This window comes from Sceloporus occidentalis, unplaced genomic scaffold (genome assembly GCF_023333645.1).
Source record: "Sceloporus occidentalis isolate IW3139 unplaced genomic scaffold, rSceOcc1.0.p SCAF_15, whole genome shotgun sequence".
Lineage (NCBI taxonomy): Eukaryota > Metazoa > Chordata > Lepidosauria > Squamata > Phrynosomatidae > Sceloporus > Sceloporus occidentalis.
The window spans coordinates 383,651-403,230 of record NW_028316995.1 but is presented as its reverse complement, the minus strand read 5'-3'; the positions used below and the strand labels follow the sequence as shown (position 1 = coordinate 403,230).

At 38.3% G+C, this 19,580-nt stretch overlaps 1 protein-coding gene across 2 annotated transcripts in view; it reads right to left on the bottom strand.

The window, feature by feature from the left end:
- Window positions 1-9,362: 9,362 nt before the first annotated feature.
- Window positions 9,363-19,580, bottom strand: part of LOC149303109 (prospero homeobox protein 1-like) — a 33,805-nt gene continuing 23,587 nt past the window's right edge. Inside the window, exon 4 of one of the 2 annotated variants that reach the window (XM_089481597.1) lies at window positions 9,363-9,551. In XM_089481597.1, the coding sequence (XP_089337723.1) occupies window positions 9,363-9,551 (189 nt within the window). The remainder of the gene's footprint in view (window positions 9,552-19,580) is intronic. The other variant, XM_089481598.1, reaches the window with a different exon arrangement.

The window sequence follows — 19,580 nt, the reverse complement described above, 5'->3', positions numbered from 1 at the left end:
TAGTCTGACATTACATTTATTTATATAGCGCCAGCTGATTCTGTAGAGCTGTACAATCAGAGTCGGCAGGATAAATTTTAAATCATAAACAATAACAAACTGGTATAAAAAAAAGAAGAGGGCCCTGGTCTTGGGAGCTTACAATCTAGTCGGTGGTTGAGGGGAAAGTGAAACGGTAGGAGACGACTGCATGGATGGGGATGACTTGGTTGAGTCAGGATAATCTGTAGAGGTTGTAAGTCATTCAGGTGGCTGGCTGAGAGCGTTATAAGGAAAGGTTGTATGCTTGAGGAGATATAGATTATGTTGTCGTCTGCATATCGGTGGCACTGAAAGCCAAAGGAAGATATGAGTTGATATGAGTTGTCCGAAGGAAGAGGTGTAGATGGAGAAGCGTACAGGCCCAAGAACTGAGCCCTAAGGAACACCAAAAGATAGTGGTAGGGGAGAAAAACAAGTTTAGTGAAGGAGACTCTAAAGGTCAGAGAGGTAGGATTTGGCACAATCTGGCCTTCACAAAACTGTTACTGATGATCAGGGCTTGCTAAACCCCGAGTGCCAGGTTGCCATGGCGACTAGAAATCACTCCCTGGCACCCAGGGTTTTGCAGGACAAGGGAGTAGCACTGTCCAGGGCTGCCATCAGGAATCTGGGCCTCACTCCTTGGCTGCAGAGACGTGCTGAAGCGGTGCATCAAGGAACCCTGCAGGGTCACATAATGTGCATTACAGGACACCATGGCAGAAGACCTCTGGCACTCCCAGCAGGTCGACAGGTCTCCGCATGGTGAGAGGGGAAGGGTGTGTGTTTATGTATGTATATAGTGCTATGTGTGTATATGTATAGTGCTAGAGTCAGTGTGTGTATAGAGTTAGTGTGTGTGTAAATGTGAAGTGCCAGAATCAATGTGTCTACTGTATTGTAATGCCAGATTCAGTGTGTATATAGTGTTAAAGTGTTTGTATGATATATACATATATATATAAGTGTGTGAATATGTATGGTGTTGGATAGTGTGTGCATGTGTATAAGTGTGTTGTTACCTATGGCCTTAGCATGGATGTGTACATAGACTTTTAGGGTGTGTCTGTTACTGTATGGTGTTAGAGTGTATGTTAGTGTATGCTTTGAGTGTGTGTGTTAGCATTTGGTGTGTGTGGATATCACTGCTTGATGAATGCGCACTGCAAAGTGTCACGCAGCATCACGTGACGCATGCAAACATGAAGGATACACAACACAGAATAGAAGTGATTATTTAATAAACATTGAATTTATTTTTCTCTTTAATTATTTTGTGTATTTATATCGATGTATTTTTCAGTGTAATATTTATCAATTACTAACTTGATTTACCAATATTTTAATTTAATACTTTTTCATCTTATTACCTGGATTAATGTTTTCAATCATTTATCATTTTTTTTATATATTATCATTATTATATATTTGACAAATATTTAATCAGTAAGTTTTTTATTTATTACATATATTTTGAGAGATATCTTTATCTTTAGAATTTGACATTTTTCTTAATTATGATATATTTATGTATCATATTAAGGGGACATATGATGGTGGAGCATCCATTCCTTGGCACCACATCCCTTTATGAATATTATGCCAGTTTTTTTGGCACCATACCGACAACAGAGAATGCTTGAAATCCAAAAGCAATAATCTGGCTATTGCTCTGCTAAAGTAAATAGGAATGGGTGTATGTATACTGTATGTATCTATTTTAACAACCAATCACAGGATAACTGCAACCTTTTTGTAGCAATAACATGCAAACCTGTAGGCATGGGTTCTTCATTGTCATAGACTGATAAAGTACTGCCTTCTCCAGATCTTCGCTAACCATTTTACTAATTCTAAACGGCAATGGGCCAGCAGTCTCCTTTTTAGGTGGTTGTCTTTCTGTTTCTCATTAGCCATTCTAATTGCTATTTTGCAACTTTTGCCACATTGCTTTTAATTTGCTCCTTTTGTATTTGTTACACAAGGGGACAAGATTATAAGTGTTAGCTTGAAGCTGTTCCACTAATCTTCTCTGTTCTCTGGGCTCCTGGAGGGGCCTGATGGCCAGCCTCCTCCCTACAGAGTATGTGCCTTGGTCTTGGGAGGGGTTCTGTTTTTGGGGAGGTGGGTACAGGGGGTCCATTTCTAAAGACTCTAAAGACTGTGTAGCTTGGACATGGATTTGGGGCACTTCCCTTTTGTGAGGGAGTTTTATGTGGCGTGTGTTACTCTCCATCAGCTTAGGATTTACCGGACAGAGACATCTATGGCCAGTATCTGATATCCAGCCAGTTTGTTCAGAAGTCAGGGAACCCCCCGTGTTTACCATCTTCCCCCAGACTACAGCAGCGACCCCCTAGTGGGCTGAGTGCAAATACTGAGCCACGTGCAAAGGAGGACCTGATTGAGAACTATGTGTGTTTGGCTGTTACTATTGTTTTTCATTAAACCCAGTTCATGATTTTACCCTCAAGCATCTAGTTTCAGCTGATGTTTTTTGAGGGGAAGGTGGCAGCGTGGCCGATAATAAGTGAGAGGTTCAGCGGTCAGAGTAGTGGAGGAAGCCAATTTTACTGGATATACCCATTCAGGGTACAGAGATCCGTTACACCAGTCTGTTAGTTCCAGTGATGCCTTCAACCTGTTGAAGTTGGCCTACCTAAAACTCAGTGTTTTGGTGGAGCTTCTGCTTGTTTGCTTTTATGAATTAATCTTCAGTGTCACCATGTTATGGTCACTGTTCCCCAATATTTGACAAAAGGACAGTTGTTAGTTATCATCGGACCCACATACGAGACTGGCCGTAGTTTTTTTTACCAATGACAGATATGGCAAGTTGAGAAACCCATCCACGCTGCCTCTGATCAACGATGGCCAACTGAATAGTGTCCCTAACATATTTTTACTTGTTTTATCTGTTTTTGCTCTTTTTTTTGGATCATAGTCAAAACAAATGTGCTTGTATCGCAAACATGTGCTCATCCATGCAACACTGCAACCATAAGCGCACACAACTCAGGAACGTTCAATCCACACACATTTTGAAAGAAACAACAGAGTTTACGTCAAATCACAGGACCAGGAATTTTTTTCTTTGTAAGAATAGACTTTGTAAATGTTGAGAAAATATTTTGGAACAAAGTACTGATATTTGGGAAATAAATTATCCAGAGCGTCATCAGTAAGCTGACACACCTTTTAATTAATTTACAAATAAATTTAAACAAAGGCAATCAGCTTGTAATTTATATTTTATTTTGCACAAGCTTGCATATATACTGCACATACATTCAGTTTAGAGAAGATGAAAGGCACACAAGGCAGTTGAACTACTGAATTTCTTAAGTGGTACAAAGCGAAAAGGTAAAAGTCTGGATAGTATACAAAAGCTTAAAACACGCTAAATAAAATTCCCAATCCCCCCCCCATCTTCAATTTTTTTTTTTTAATTTTGAAATTTAGTAGCTGCCAAGCAACAAATTTTGAAATCAATTGTCTACGGCTCCTTTTTTTTGTTGTTGTTTTTACAATTTTTTTTTTGTTTTGTGTTCTATGGAACAGTATTTGAATTCTTTAATTATATAATCAATTATTACAGTACATCCTTGGCAATACAAAAGAATTGTACACCTTCATCAAATAAATTAGGATAAATTAAACCAATAAATTATGCAAAGTCTTCAGAACAATTGACAAAAAAAATCCACAGTCGAAATTGCCGCTAACTAGAAAAGGAAAAAAAAAACAAACAAAAAAACATACTTACTTCATTTGTTATACTATCTTAAATTTAAATGGTTTTCATTACAAAAAAAGAGCATAATAATGCTATTTACAACATATTGCTAAATAATATAAAGGCAGTGTTTCATCACATTTCTTTATTTACATACATGTAAATGTATTTGCTTCTCAACCTTACACTCATTTGAGTAATGCTTCATAACAACCTATCAAGGGTCAGTGAAAATATCAAAGGTCAGTGAAAGCTTTTTTATTTTTTTCATTTAAAATATACATAAATAATTGATTTATTGTGGCAGTTTTGGATGATTTATAGGTGGCTGAAATGAAAGACCAGAAAGGCTTTGAAAAAAAAAATAAAAAAATTTAATGTCTCTCACTCCCTCTGACACTTAGCTTAGCAAGTGCAGTAAAAGGTTAAATTATGACCACGTGAAGATATATTTTCATGTATCATCAAGTGTTTCCTTCCGCAGAAGGTACAACCAAGCATCCAATAGCCAAAACCCCACAAGATTGGGTTAAGTGCATTAAAACAACTGCTTTCTAAATATGCAGATTGCTCACGGGGAGCTTTCTAAACCCAGTATTGAGCAAGATGTTAAAACCACAGGTGAGAGCAGAATGAAAACATTTAGCCATTAGATACACAATGAATTTATTATATCGTATAGAACATATTATACATGTATCAAATATTTTTAACTATTCTATTAAAGGATTTTTTTTTCAGAGTTTTTTTTTTTTTTTTCTGTTCACATATTTATGCTGCTGGTGACAATCTTTTGTTTTTCTTATTAAATCTTTTATTTTTTATTTATTTTTTTCTGAAATGCCTGTGCAGAGCTCAATGCCGACATCTGGTTCTACGAACAGGATATCCTATATTGTATAAAAACATTTTATTTATATTTCTTTATATACATAGAAAAAGCTCCATTGTACACTTGCTATTAATGCATACTGCAAGAATGCGTTTCTTTTTTTTTATGTAAAATGCAAAACTTTCAACAATGTGCAGTATGCATTTATTTATTTTTTTTAATACAAATTTCCATGAACCAATTTATAGTTAAACTACATAATCAAATATTTACATTGTTTTTATAAAAGTTCCCTCTGTTTTGTATATTCATAGACACACCGGGTATATGAAGAAAGAAAAAAAAACTTAAATAATACCCAGGGCCAATAACCAAGCCCTGAGTCAACATTTCCTTAAATAATAACTACACCCTAACAGCTTTTACATATTCACCATCACTGGGAAATATATCTTTATACACAGTAAGAATTAAAGGTTAAGTCGTTGCAAATATAAATACTTATAATAAATGCAATACGTATGTAAATTGGGCCTTTAAGATAAGATTAGGCTCCATGCTTTCAAATTTTAGTAGTCGTGGCATTTCTCCAACTATATATATATATATATATATATATATATATATATATATATAAGAAATATCCCCCAGTAGTCCGTATTGCTTCTCTACTATTTCATTTAACTGAAAACACAAGATTCCCAACATATTTACAAAAAAGATCTACAATGGTTCAAAAACTTGAGTGCCACTCATTGAGGGGAGTAACTAAGTTGCATTGTCGGATTGTTCTAAAAGTATATTTGAATGCACTCCTCTGCTTTTAAAATACATACATTATGCATAGCTATTTACTAAACAGCCAGAATAATATCTAGTGTTTATGGCAGCTGAATGAAGTCAAAAGTCCATAAGATGACATTGCTAGCCACAGAAGGCACCGGTACAACTGCGGTGGGAGAGTCGACGGTCTGAATTGAGTATTTTTCTGCTGGTGTGATCTATAGGCACATAGCTATAGAATTCATAGCGATTATAATGCATGTCTGGGTTTCTCTATGTATTTATACAGTAGGTTCTATAAAAGTGGCATGACTGATATATATATATATATATACTCAAGTTGCTTCTTGCCCACCGAAATATTTTGTGTTTTGCTGTAATTACAGCATTTTATGACAAGCAAGTACACAGTTAATGCAGAAATGACTTTTTCTCCCCCTATCATTAGCATCCCCTGTGCTTGAACACTAAATTTATCTAGTGTAATTTTTGCACTAATAAGTAGAAAGACAAAAGGGCCAGGATACACCTTAGCAACTGAAATGCTCTCTCGAAAGGAATTTATGACATGATTTATGCCATATCTACTGTTTTATATTATTTTGATTCTTTGTTGTGTTCCGAGGTAAAGTAGGGACAAAGCAACAGAGAATCAGGAATGCTGGGGAATGTTTAAATAAACATCGCTTATGGAAAATGGTCCATTTAAATATATATATATATATATATATATATATATATATATAGATGTTGGCTGGCATACATAAGAAGCCATTTTGAATTGCCAAAAATCAGCATGAATGTGTCTGCGTCCTTAAATTTGAAGTCAACTCAGACAACCAGCTCATAGTTAGGGGCAAAACTAAACTAAATACTTTAGAGTTGTTGGTTTATCGGGTCTTGCCAATATGCAATTTGGTGTTTCTCGAAACAGGAAGTTGCTATGGTTGTAGAGCATCATTTCCTGTTGCAGAATCATTCCTAAGGGGCATTAAGGGAGATGGCAGTGTGTTTGTCGTGTGAAGAAAAACAATGTAACACGGCTACTGAAACATAACATTTTACGCTCAAGGGAGAAAACTTGCGTTGATGATCAGAGTAACTATTAATTCTGTTATATTGTACGTTTTGTGTCTACATACACTGCCGGTATTAGGAAACAATGGCAAGGCATCACAGGATTGTCCGTGGTAATTTGAAGTCAGCAAGTTTTTTTGTTTTTTTTTAAGGCTTTCTGCTGACAATTGCTTGCATACATTTCTATCTCTCAGCAGAATTTATCGTAAATGAAGTGAAATAGCAGAGATCGGGTTAGCAGTGTAGTGACATGGATACGTTTTTACTCTTCAAAGTCAAAATAGGAAATTGATGTGAAAATATTAATGGAAGGTAACTACGTAAGAAATAGAAAAAAAAAAGGCCTAAGTAAGGATATAAAGATATCTACGGAAATAAAAAAAAGGTTCAGCTCTGAAAGTTCGAGGCCCTATTATCAATTTGATTTTGGTGACAAACCTCACATAATATAAGGAGGTAATGGGACTTATAGTCTCATTTCCCTTCTAATTAAACTACAAAATCATGGAAAATAATAAGTATATAAAACATATTAAATGAGAACGACAACAAGCAGATACAACACTGAGATCGTTCAGTAGCATTTTTAACACGTCTTATGTGTCCATTTGTTTCCTTGTGGGATACTGCTGTAATAATGTATCTAATAATAATACATATTGTCTCATTCAATTCATAAATTTAACGGTGTTAAATTGAATGATAGCACCAGAAGAAAACCTGGGTTATTATGTTTTTGAGACATATCCCCAAAAAACAATGAACTAATCAGTAAGCAGAATGTATTTTTTTTTTTCCTACTTCTAATCGTACACAATAAATAAATGTATTTTTAGGAAACGGTGATGTCTGCAGTGCTTAAGGTGAAGTGGCCCTGGTAAACTAGCTAGCAAACAAAGGATCCTTAACCTATCATTAATTAAAAAAAGATAAGATGCAGGACAAAAGGACATGTTGTATTAAAGGACAGGTGTATGCAAACAGTTTGCCATCTTAAGAACACCACCAACAGCATAAAAATAGCAGCTGGTGTTATTATATCAGCAGGCAATAAAAGCTGGTTTGAGGACATGTGCGTGTATGAAATGTAATTGCACCTTGAGGTGTGTTGCCACATTATACAGTGATAGGCTTCATAAGCTATGCATTAGGAGTGGGCTGCGCATCTTGGCCTGCTCTCCACCTGTCGCAAGCCGCCTCCAGGTACATCCGTACTATGAAGGAGCCCTAAACTAAGGCTAATTAGGGAAATGGGCCATTCACTTGTGACAATCACGAGCAAAAAAATACCTTAAACAATACATGGCAGCTCCAACGATACTTTACTAGCTACTAAAGAATGACATAAAGGGTTCTTTAGACCTCCCTACCTTATGCAAGTAAGAGACCTGACGATCCAGATCTCGTGAGTCTCACCAAGGAAATGTATACGTGTATATTGAATTATTTTGTGTAATTATACAAAGGTTGAATACTAATACTGATTATCCTCACTTGTTGATGGCATTGGGGCGACAGACTATGGTGACCACATCGGCCATGTTTTCCAGGACACATACTGCTGACCAGGTCACCCTACTACAGACACGAACAATGGAGCATTGTTTTCACACTAGATTCTTTCTGTATTATAAGAGAACCACTTAATCCACACTATATTATATTTATTCTCTTTTAACATCGTGTACACTTAAAAAATTCAACTATAGAGGGTCTAAAAGTAAGAACGGAAGGATCTTTTACTCTTATCGTGAAACCAAATGCCCACGCATTCTTAAAGGGAGCTTTGTAATCCATGTAGTAGTTTGGAATAGATTTTCTACCAGTTATGGCGTTCCTAAATAATGTTAGGGCTACATGCATGCATGAAACCATAACAGTCAAAGGATAGATGCAACATCGTATTTTTTTAAGCTATGTCATTTTCATTATGTTTTTGTTTTCTTTTAACTATTTTTCACCTAAATATGGCATTACGTTACGTGAAACACTAAAAACAAGTGTCAAAATGTAAATTTTTTCTTTTTAAATGTAAAGATCCAGAAAAGATCCAGAGGCTAGCAGCAAAAATAAATTCCTCCTTTTAGTTTAGCGGAGAAGTTTTCCAGTAATGAATGCAACCTACCCTGGAGGCTCAGGCTATGTCACAGTACCACGAGACCCCCGCAGCACTGAAAGGGTTAGTGGTTTTAGTGACTTATCACTTCCATTGCTACCGGCAGGCATCTGCGTGGAGCAACATTTATCTCGAACGCACGCTGCTGTTCCGGTTCTAAGTCACTCACACATAAGGTTCATACTTGGGGAAACCTTCCTGATCGTTGTTACTTTTTAGACTACGTCCGCCTGTAACTGTACTTCTTTGTGTCGTTAAAAGGCAAACACAACAAGCAACCTGTGCTCAGTTTCACAAATTTGTCACATCTGAGATCAGCATAAAACACATCGAGAACGCGCTGCTTTGTGCTGTCTACTGAACCCAATAGACGTGTGCTATAATAAGACATGTTTAACACTTGCATGCCTGCTAGGGCACGTTTTTGAATCATTTTAACCCTTTGGGGCATTTTAGTTACAAGGTGAACCAGTTCGAAAATACCTTGGGGTTTATAACCTGTTCATAACACATCCCATTGGAAAAAAAATAAAAAATGCCCCAATATCCTGTCCATGTGACCCATATCTCTTAATACGCTTCCCCAATGTTAGGGAAGTTTAGGGATTCCCGTGGATGATTTAGAGAAGTTTTATGCTGTCGGGCTATTGTTAGGGTGGGATAAATAGAGGACATTACAGGATAATGCATGTGTACAGCATATGCACACCCGCGCACACGCTAACGCACAGTTTTATCGCACTCACAGTCCCGGGAAACTAAAGGGGAAACGTTAGTTTTATACACTCTGGAATCATCTATTCGTGGAGAAGTTCTTGCAGGCAGTTTGGGGATCGAAAGATTTCAGGGACCTCGCTGTCCAGCTTGCAGATGACCTTGTATATGGCCTTCTTCCAGGAAGGATCAACGTCTTTCCCTGCGATAATGGCATTGAAAAACTCTCGTAATGTGATCTGAGCCACCTCCAGGAATCTTTCCGGAACCTGCTGATACAAGAAGACAATGGCATTAATAAAGTTTTTAGTTTCAAGCCTCCGATTCTTCAAAGGGGATTGAGACAGTCCTTCCTAGCAATGAGAGGGCTTACCGAGCACCTGTATATTCTAATTATGGCAGATAACTATTGTCATATGCATTTAAAGGGGGCTATTTATAGGGACACATTCATCTTTGTAGGATAAAAAAGAATAGGGAAGGAAGTTGGAACTGCAAAGGACATGATTTTTGTCTGAATTTCTTTTTCAAGTATTGCGGAAAATCTGGATTAAGGACCCTATTGCTTAATTATTTTTTTTTAAAGAAAAAATTGAAATAAAACACTAATGTGAACTGAAATGTTGTTGTTCCCTTTGATTAAGTGTATTCGGCTCGCAGACTTTTATGCTTGCAATTAGGTTAAGAGAAATGGGACTTGCGAAATGTGCTCTAGCACCGGGGAAATGCCATTACGAATAACCATTAAATATGAATATTTAACATGAACACAATGTTGTTGTTGATACACACTTTCTGGTTTATTCAGCGGTGGCTTCTAAGCAAACAATATTAGAAAGAAACAACTTAAAAAGGCCATTCTGCGCTGCAATAGAAGGCAGCAACAGCAATACGGGGGAAACGTCAGCTGCACTTTGTAACCCAGGGTACCTATTAAAGATGTCACAAACAGTACTAGAACTTATTTTAAGATGAAGAAAGAGCAATTTGTAGGAAAACACACACGCTTCCTCTAGTTCAGGTAAAGGTGAATAAAAAAAAAGACACAATTTGCTGATTCTGCTGTGGCTGAACTCCAACTCCTATCATCCCCAGCAATAACAGAACGTCAGCTGGATTTGCACTGGTGGATAAGTCTTTTTAAATGAAGGGCATGTTGCTTTTGCCTAATTCACCGGGGGGGGGTGGTATATTTACCCTTCAACATAAAGAAGGCAATGTATGGCGTAGCAGGACAACAACCTCCTACTGATACATTAAAAAAAAGTCAGGTCTGTTTACAGGAAATGTCAAAGGAGAGATAAAATTCGAAACATGAATGGGCACATGTATACGACACTCTAGAGGTGATTCATTTATCACCCCAGACTTTGCGTTATTTGAAACGTGCAGCAAAAAAAGATTTTCCTCTCTCCTCACTAGCTTTACCTTCAAGGATGATTTGTTTTATTAAACTGACTGTCCCCAGCATCTGCAGTACATAATAAAAGCCTGACATAGCAGCCTGCCTGCCTTCTGTGTCCTGCAGATACTCATCATAAGTGTCGGGACACACCAAGGTTAGCGGTCACTGGAACCGCGAACGCCGGTCCAGCTTTGCCAAGCGCTCTTGGCAGCTGAATGAATGTCACAGAGAATAGATAGGGAATTACAAAGGTTAAACGCAAGACAGCCTCTCCTATTTTCTGAAGAAGCCCAAGCCTCATTTTGAACACTTGTAAAATAAATGCGAGCTTGTCTGCCGTCGGCTAACCCACACTCTGGTATTATCAAATAACACGGCCATTGTTTAGACAGGTCTTGATATTATCTTTTAGATCCACCGACCTTTTGCACTGAATACAGAGGCACTCTCTTCTAATGGGTCATGGATCAACTGTTCCAATGAAGAAGAGTTTTAACCACTTTTGGGCCCAAACAAAAGCCTAGCAACTCAACTTCAACAGGCCTAGAAAGACTTAAACATTTTATCTGCTGCAGCTTTATCGCTCAGAGACGAGAGGGTCAGTAGTACTGCTGAGCCTAAATTAATTGCCCCACAGGTCCTTTCAATGTCTGGGGAAGGAAAGTGTGGTGGTAACAAAAGGACAATTGGTGCCGACTCCACAATGCTTAGTGAGAACATTTTTCTCAATCCATTCAATTATGTGATCATAAAATTCCCATTAAATCTTCCTTTTTTAGCTTTCTTTATTTCTTTTGCTCTTTTGGACCTTCAAAAACACTAAATAGACAGCAAATGCTATCTATCTATCTATCATCTATCTATCTATCTATCTATCTATCTATCACGTGAGATAAACACTATTCTATCAGCTCTTTGCAAATTCTATTAACCACTTAATTGCAACATGTTGCTCACCCATCCAAAGTGTAACTCCTACTTGGTTCTTTAAGGAACGTCCTTCACTAAATTATTTTTGCGCGCAAAGTAACAATGCCACCGATTTAGTCTTTGACTTGAAAGTAAGACCCCGTAGCTGGTATTTTGGGTAGGTGTTCGTGTAAATCAGTTGTAGTGTTGTAGAAAATCTGGTTATTGTTTTCTTTACTATAAAAGGGCAATAAAACGCTGACAGTAAGGAGAAGACAATGTCAAGGAGAAAAGGGTATTGGTATTTTGGATACTCTTGACTGCACGGCTTGGAGAGAGAGTTATTCTTGTCACAAATCCTTTTGTCTGCATCTGCTGACTGCTTGCCTGTAGCCAACAGCATACTTTAACCGTTTTGTCACCTTCTAACATCACATGCATCAGCTGTCGTGCTTTTGTTATGGGTATTGTGGCACTAATCCACTGAGGCTGTTCTTCTGTGCAGTAAATAAAACACAAACTGCTTCTCAGACAATTCTACATGAATATTTAAGATGGGTTTTACAACTCGGAATCACAAAACAAACGAAAAAAAAACTTTAACCCCCAAACATAACAGTGGAAATGCAAACATACACACAACAAAAAAACAACAAGGCAAGCTAATAACCCTGAATTGTGATGCCCTGAGGCTCTGAAAGTATTGACTTTGGTCACACTTGCTAGTTTACTAACTCAGCTAATTAGTCATTTCTTTTTTTCCTGAATCTTACAATAAAACTGTAGAAAATCCATATCTAATGAACAAAATAGTTGTCCTAACTTTCGGCCACCAGACTTACTTTTTATAAAAAAAATAAAAAAATGCCATTTGGAGCTGTTACGAGGATCGCAGTGGCCATACAGTTAAGCAGCTATTGTATCGATTAATGCATCTCAAAAATAGAAATATGACCCTTTTTTGTGGCCATCGGATGACCCGCATCAGCTAGCAGCCCTTTTTCTTTTTACGTGTGAAGTTGCGTGACAGACATTGGGGACTCACTGTCACCCCTAGTGGCTGGGTCCAAGATTGATCTCAACCACGACCTGTTTATACTGTCTCATTAATGAAGGTCCTGGCCTTAGGTGTCCTACAGAGTTTTTCACATAGAAACATTCTTCAAGAGGCGGAGGATTGTGGTCTTCAAATCTAATGCTTTAGGGACCATCTCATAAAAAAATGGCAGAAATATTTCTCTCCCTTTCTTTATTTACCCTGATCCTATTCTACTTCTTATTTCATATACACTGAAGAAAAGTAAAGTAGATACGTTGGTTAACCTACAGTTCTATTTAAGAAATTATTGCCATTATTAAGGTCACACTTTTTCAAAGAAAAATGTAACAGATAACAGGATGATACTGGAGGAATGGAGACAAACAGTCCAAGTACTCTACCGAGAATTCATTCACCCTTGTGCGCACATGACTCCTCTAAACAAACTCTGCTTCCCCTACTGTTTGTCTAGTAAATATTGACTAAGGAGAAACAGTTCCCCTGATAGACAGGGAACATGTTTTCTTCATTTGGACTTACCTGGACAGGAACAGTCTGGCTCGCTAAATGGATGAAAGTATGACACAAATCTGGAACTTCATCATTAACATCAGCGGTGACCTGATCGCTGTTTGTGTCATCCCTTCTGGTAAACCACATGCAAGTATGGTGTAAGAATAAGAATGAGAGTTGAGTATATGCATGATGTGCTCAGACTTTTATTTGTTTACCAAAAAAACTGAATGTGTCTTTTTTTGTGGACAATGTCTCTAAAAAATGAACAGTAAAAACCAATTGAGAAAACTAATGGAAACCATCAACCTGGAAACCTGACTCTCCGTAAGGCCTTGTGACCTCAACAAAGCCTCAGTCTAAAATCCCACCTAAAAGGCAACGGTTCAGTCTTTGTTGGAAAAATTCATTACTAGGGGTAGTTTACTGAGTAGAGTTTGAGAAACACTGGTCTACCTAACTCCGCAGAGAACACTTTGGCAGACGGGTGTTTAGAAATGATTAATTATCATATTGCTTTTGTGAAATGCTGGCACAAACTAGAGATATGCATTAAATAATCATGACAGTCAAAGAAAACACCCCGAATTTTAATTATTTATCTAAACCAATGTTCCTCGGCGTTGTACATATTAATGCGTCAGCGATAGCACTGAGCGGAATTTCTCGGTGTTCCGCGTTTGATTTTAAGGTTCTCCATATACAACAATATGTATTTATTACACTTAATCCGATGTGATATAATCATAATGTTTAGCCGCCAGGACACATGTCGATTGTCACTGATGTGTCTTGGTCGAGCATTTGGAAGGATAATACTGTGTTTTATTTACACAATCTGAGCTCCTAGAAAAGAGGAACATGGGGGACGCCCTTCGGGGTTTCACTGGTCTCCTTACCTTAATCTAAACTGTAATGCCGTATTTTAAGGCCACGCACCGCTCTTCACCAATTACCCAGCCCCGTGCTTACATATTATACTTGGCTAATGTTTTCAATCAACTAAGACCTTAACTTCCATGGACATTTCTCATTGTACTTTATTCAGTCCCTACTAAATTTCTATTGTGATCAATATCTTACATTGCTAGCCCATCTAATCTTCCCATTTGTCCTAATATTAACACCCAGACCTTAATTAGTCCTTGGTCCTGTCTTAGGCTCATCTTTATGCCTACCCATGCATGTTTACACTCTGTTACTGTATTAGCCTCTACCACTTCTGCTGGAAGGCTGTTCCGTTTATCTCCCACCCTCTCAGTAAGGTAAAACATCTCAGATGGATGAGTTCACCTGTAATAGATAATGATTGCCATGTGCCGGCTTCCTGTTGCTACTTTATATGATTTATATTTAAACCCCGGAAAGAGGGCTAAGGGATTAATCACTGTACGTGTGTAAACTGGTGCATATCCCACACTGTCCCACTCTTTAACCCTGTAATCTGCATTATTAAACTGCTGCATGTATTTACAAATGGTTAATGTTTACCTGGATTCTGCTACCAGTTTCCTCAACGCAAAACTTCCTAACCGGCTTCACACAATGCTTTATACACAATTCTGAGCGACAAGAAATGAGTAGTGCCGTTTGGCTGAATTCAGTTGCATTTTTTAGACATTAATTTAAGAAAATCAATAGTCTGTGAGCTGCAGGTCTGTTACGAGATAAACTGGCTGGACAGATAGTTTGACAAACAGAGCAAGAATTTTCTCGATCCTGATAAAGCCGGCTTCTGAAGGGGTCACTGTGTCGCAACCAAGGTTTGAAAGCTATGTGGCCTTCGAACATTTACTGCAAAGCTGGACAAACATACTTTAAAGTGATAAGGCTAGTTTTTTTTCCTGTAAATGTGGAAAATCTCAACTCGTATGAGTAGGTAAGAGTCCGGAGTCAGCTTTCCCTCTGCTTTATGAGAGGTGTAGGCCCCTGAGCCCGAAAGAATCTTACTATACAATGGATTGAAAATCTGAAGAACTGTAGTTTTGCTACATATTTATATATTTATTTTTTTTCTCGAATAGGGGTGAAAGGCAGGGTAAAGGTCATACTCGGTCACCACGGTCCCACAGGGGTTAAAAAGTCACTTTGTTACTCCTTATGTGACTTTCAGGGGACAGAAAGGAGGGAGCCTGGACATCTGCTCTTTAGAAATACAAGGAGATAAAAAGGCACAAGAAATGCAAAGATGAATAAATGAACAAGCGTACACAAAAGAAGCTTAGATTTGGCCATTCTTGTCTGGCAAGGAGGCAGTCACACAGGCTAATGAAGCATTGGCGATACGGGACGTATGCCAGCCTAACAAAGAAGATGCGCATCACTTCTGCAGATGTGCCAAGGCCCCAAGAGGAAAATAATGACATAATCAGCAACGGTGTCACAGACCAGACTGTACACAAGGTGAAACGGGAGCAAGTCAATACACGTCTTTACTGCATTGTACCGCGCGCGTACACAGAGGACAAACACCGCTTCCATGTTACACAAGTAAATTAACATATGGAATGGGTTACGCAGAACTATGTCCTCATCACTGGGAAATACATACTTATACTACGGAAAAAAGATATGCTCGCAGTTAATAAATAAGCAATTTACATGCCAATGGTCCACATGGCTGCTTATTGACAAGTTTTACTTCTCCCCAAAAAGTGCAGAACCCGGTGGGGGATGACATGATGTTACAATATTGCCCCGTTCTATAGGTGAAGTGTGATGTCACACCACTGCCAAGGTTGATGTCATATCATAGAGCCATAAGTCTGTAACATTTGCTCTCAGATCCCAAATGTCAAATGATGTTTATGTGATCGTAAAACGGCAGCATCAAAAGATTTTGGACATCTCAACACACAACGGAAAAAAAAAGAGTGTTGGCCTATGTCAGTGATGGCGAACCTTTTTGAGCCCAAGTGCCCAAACTGCAAACCAAAACGACTTATTTTTTTCAAAGTGCCAACACTGCAATTAAACCTGAATAACGAGGTTTTAGTTTAGAAAAAAACGCACATATACACAGCTGCCCTATACACACACACATATGCCTGCCCAAGTGCCCATACATATGCCTTACCATATGTATATGCACACACAAATCTACCATCAGATCCCCCCACCCACCTTCATTCTCCACATCAGACCCCCCCAACCCACCTTTGTTCTCCACATCAGACCCCCCCACAACCTTTGTTCTCCACATCAGACCCCCCACAACCTTTGTTCTCCACATCAGACCCACCCACCTTGGTTCTCCACAAATCTTACCTTTTCTTCCTCCTTTCTGCTTCCTCCTTTCTGCTTCTTCCTGTCTGCTTCTTCCGTTCTAACTGTCCTTGCCGCTCGCAGTCTGTGCAGTGCGGCTGCGCACAGCTGTTTATGCTGAGCGCCGGGGCTGGATATAAACGTCATATCCAGTCGCCCGGCGCTCAGCACTGAGAACTGTGGGAGATGTAGTTCCGCGGGACGCCGTGACTACAGTGTATGACTGTAGTCACGGCGTGCCCACAGAGACGGCTCGGCGTGCCAACAGCGGCACGCGTGCCACGCGTTCGCCATCACTGGCCTATGTATTTTAGAAGTCAAATGCCCCAAGTGTCGAGAAGAAAATAAAAAATAATAATAAATAAAAGAAAGAAACTCGTAAAACCTGCGTTGCACGCAGATGGAGATGAGGTCCAGACCTGGGAAGTGTTTTAACGGAAGAGATCAATGTGTTTTGTCCATGTCATTATCTAACAACAGTGTGAATACATTACTGGATACGCTAGGTGTTTGTGTCAGGGCGGCTGTCTGCGTTCTAAGTGACTTGTGTCAGTTTTTAAACGCAATGTCTGCTTGCGAAAGTAAAAACAACAACACCGCTGAACTCTGAAGAGAGTCTGGAAACAAAACACTTGGCTTCACCAGGGTCCTTTTTCATTGCTTCCAATTAAAGATTCATAAGAGGAACTTTAATTTTTGATGAGACTTTTTTTTTCATCGGCGTATTAGCTGTGTCTACGTAAGATAGTATCTACTGTTCCTCCTTAACTACAGGGAACTTGTTGCATGAACGATTGACATGATTGCTGTTTAACAGGGCATTCCGTGCAGCTGCACGGTACATTCTACCGACAATACTTTGTATAATGTGCAGCATCGCCCTGGGAAGCTGTGTGTATTATCTACAAATATAGCAAGTTGTTTGGAAAACTAATTACTGTGTGTGTCTTTATGAATTACACTTCATGGTCGTTGCACGACCATTTAGTAAACACTATATCCCCCATGCAACTTTGAAGCCTGAAAACAGACAATAAAACAGGTAACATTGCTATAATTTTAACTTAATGATTTTAAAAGGCTTCATTTAAGGCACTAAAATGTTACGTTTTGAGCCCCTTTATACGATTTATACGATATATTAACATAGGCACACCCACACCGCAAATTACTCCAGGGATTATATTAGATTACTGTATTTAAATCCATTAGCCTTTTCTGCCATGTACTCCAATAATATTTTCAAAATAGAGAAAAAATATAGGGATAGAAAAACTATTTATTTTAAGAAAATCTTTAATTAAAAAAAACCAAAAAAACGTCAAGTAATAATATATAAAGTATAATATATAATATATAAAGTATAATTTTTTAACCCAAAATCTACTATGTACTATCTACTATGGTCTGGCGCACATAAGTGATGTAAATACAAATATATGTCAGCCATATTAACTGATATTGGGGTGTGCTGGCAATATGCAGGAAAAAAATATAAACCCAAACGGATTTTTCTTGTGTGTAAATGGATAAAACAGATTGATCTCTTCCGTTAAAAGCTCTAAGAACTCCAGGCAGCTGATAGAAAGGATACTGCTTTGTGTTCATTGATCACCTATCAAGAGATGTGAACATTCGGACAACAGATATCAACAGCCCACACTGTCTTTGAACTCTCCTCTTTTCCAAATGACAATTCATTATAAGTCTTTGGGCTAGGTCACAGAAAGGGAAAGCCTGCCGCTGCCCTGGCTACCCAGACTTTATCTCTGTTTGTTAAATGGTTGAGCCTCTTAGGTGACAGAAAAGACGGTCACCGAAATAGCTGACGCCTCGAATGGAGTAGAGGAGGTGGGAAGCGAAGGGCTTGTTTTTGTACGGGACTGTTATTGCATAATTCCATTCTGAATGTGAAATCATCCATACAGAAAACACAAGGACTTTTTTTTTTTTTTTTTTAAAGATCCACAGGGTAGGTTACAGCCAGAAATGGCTCCTCTGTGGTGTATTAAAAGGATGGTCTTTTCACCAAATCATCTCACAGATGCAAAACAGACAAACACAAAGAGTTGAGACTTTTCTCCTACATTAAATAGAGTAACTGATAAGGTCAGACATATGATACCTAAAGACATGAATCTGTGAACTCTTGAAGTCAAAGGACCTCTCTGTGCACAATCTTTCAAAGGGAACAGATCACAGGACTCCACTGAATCCCCTTTAAACTTTATGAAGCAGGAGGAGAAAAAGCTCTAAGTAGGGAAGCTTGACAGAAGAGCCTTGAACTATTTTCTGAAGGAAAGATGAGACCCTCCCTAGGCTGCCACAAAACATCTTTTTTTTTTCCAAAGGCTCTTCTGAACTTTGATATGTGCCAAGACACTGCTATTGAAAGCTGTATAATTATGTGCTATAGCCACTGTAGAAAATGCTTTGTTCGTTTCAACAAAGAACAATAAGAAAAGTAAAGCAACGTTACACTGTATCTTTTTCTTTAAGGATGCTGAAAAAAAGGTCACGCTATGGTAGAACTAATAGAGATGTTGAGTAAGGAGGTAAAGCAGATCTCACAGAGCTTCAATGGGAGCCAATGACAAAAAGACAAGAGGGAGCCGCAAACGTAATGACTGACATTAAAACAAACATTACAATCCACTTTTGCCCACTTTATTACATTGATGAACATCTACGGCACAAAGAGGAAGTGTTATAAAGAGATAATTATTGGGAAGAAAGGAAGCCTTTTCTACAAAGCACTGTGATGCTGTCATTATGAGGACACAATATATAGATCGGATCTAAGGCTGTTCCACTGTATTGAAAACGTCTCAGCTGTTTATACATACAGGTTTATTCTTTAAGGACCAAGTCGATTCAACTCATAGCAACATAATAATGATCCTCTTGGGTAATCTCACATGAGAACATGGCCCCCATTTGACTCCTCATGCTAAGTTCCTAACTGTTTTTTTGTGATGTCCCAACGATAAATCAGTTAAACACAGCCAAACTTATCGAAACTTGAAGTCTAGTTGGGTAAAGAGGATTTCTCGTGTTCTTACCAGCAGAGTTGGGTGCTCATTAAAATTTAAATCTCGGAACAGTGTGAGGAACCTGAAACTGTGTAACTTTTTGTGTACACGAAACAATAGGACTAGGAGACACCACTTT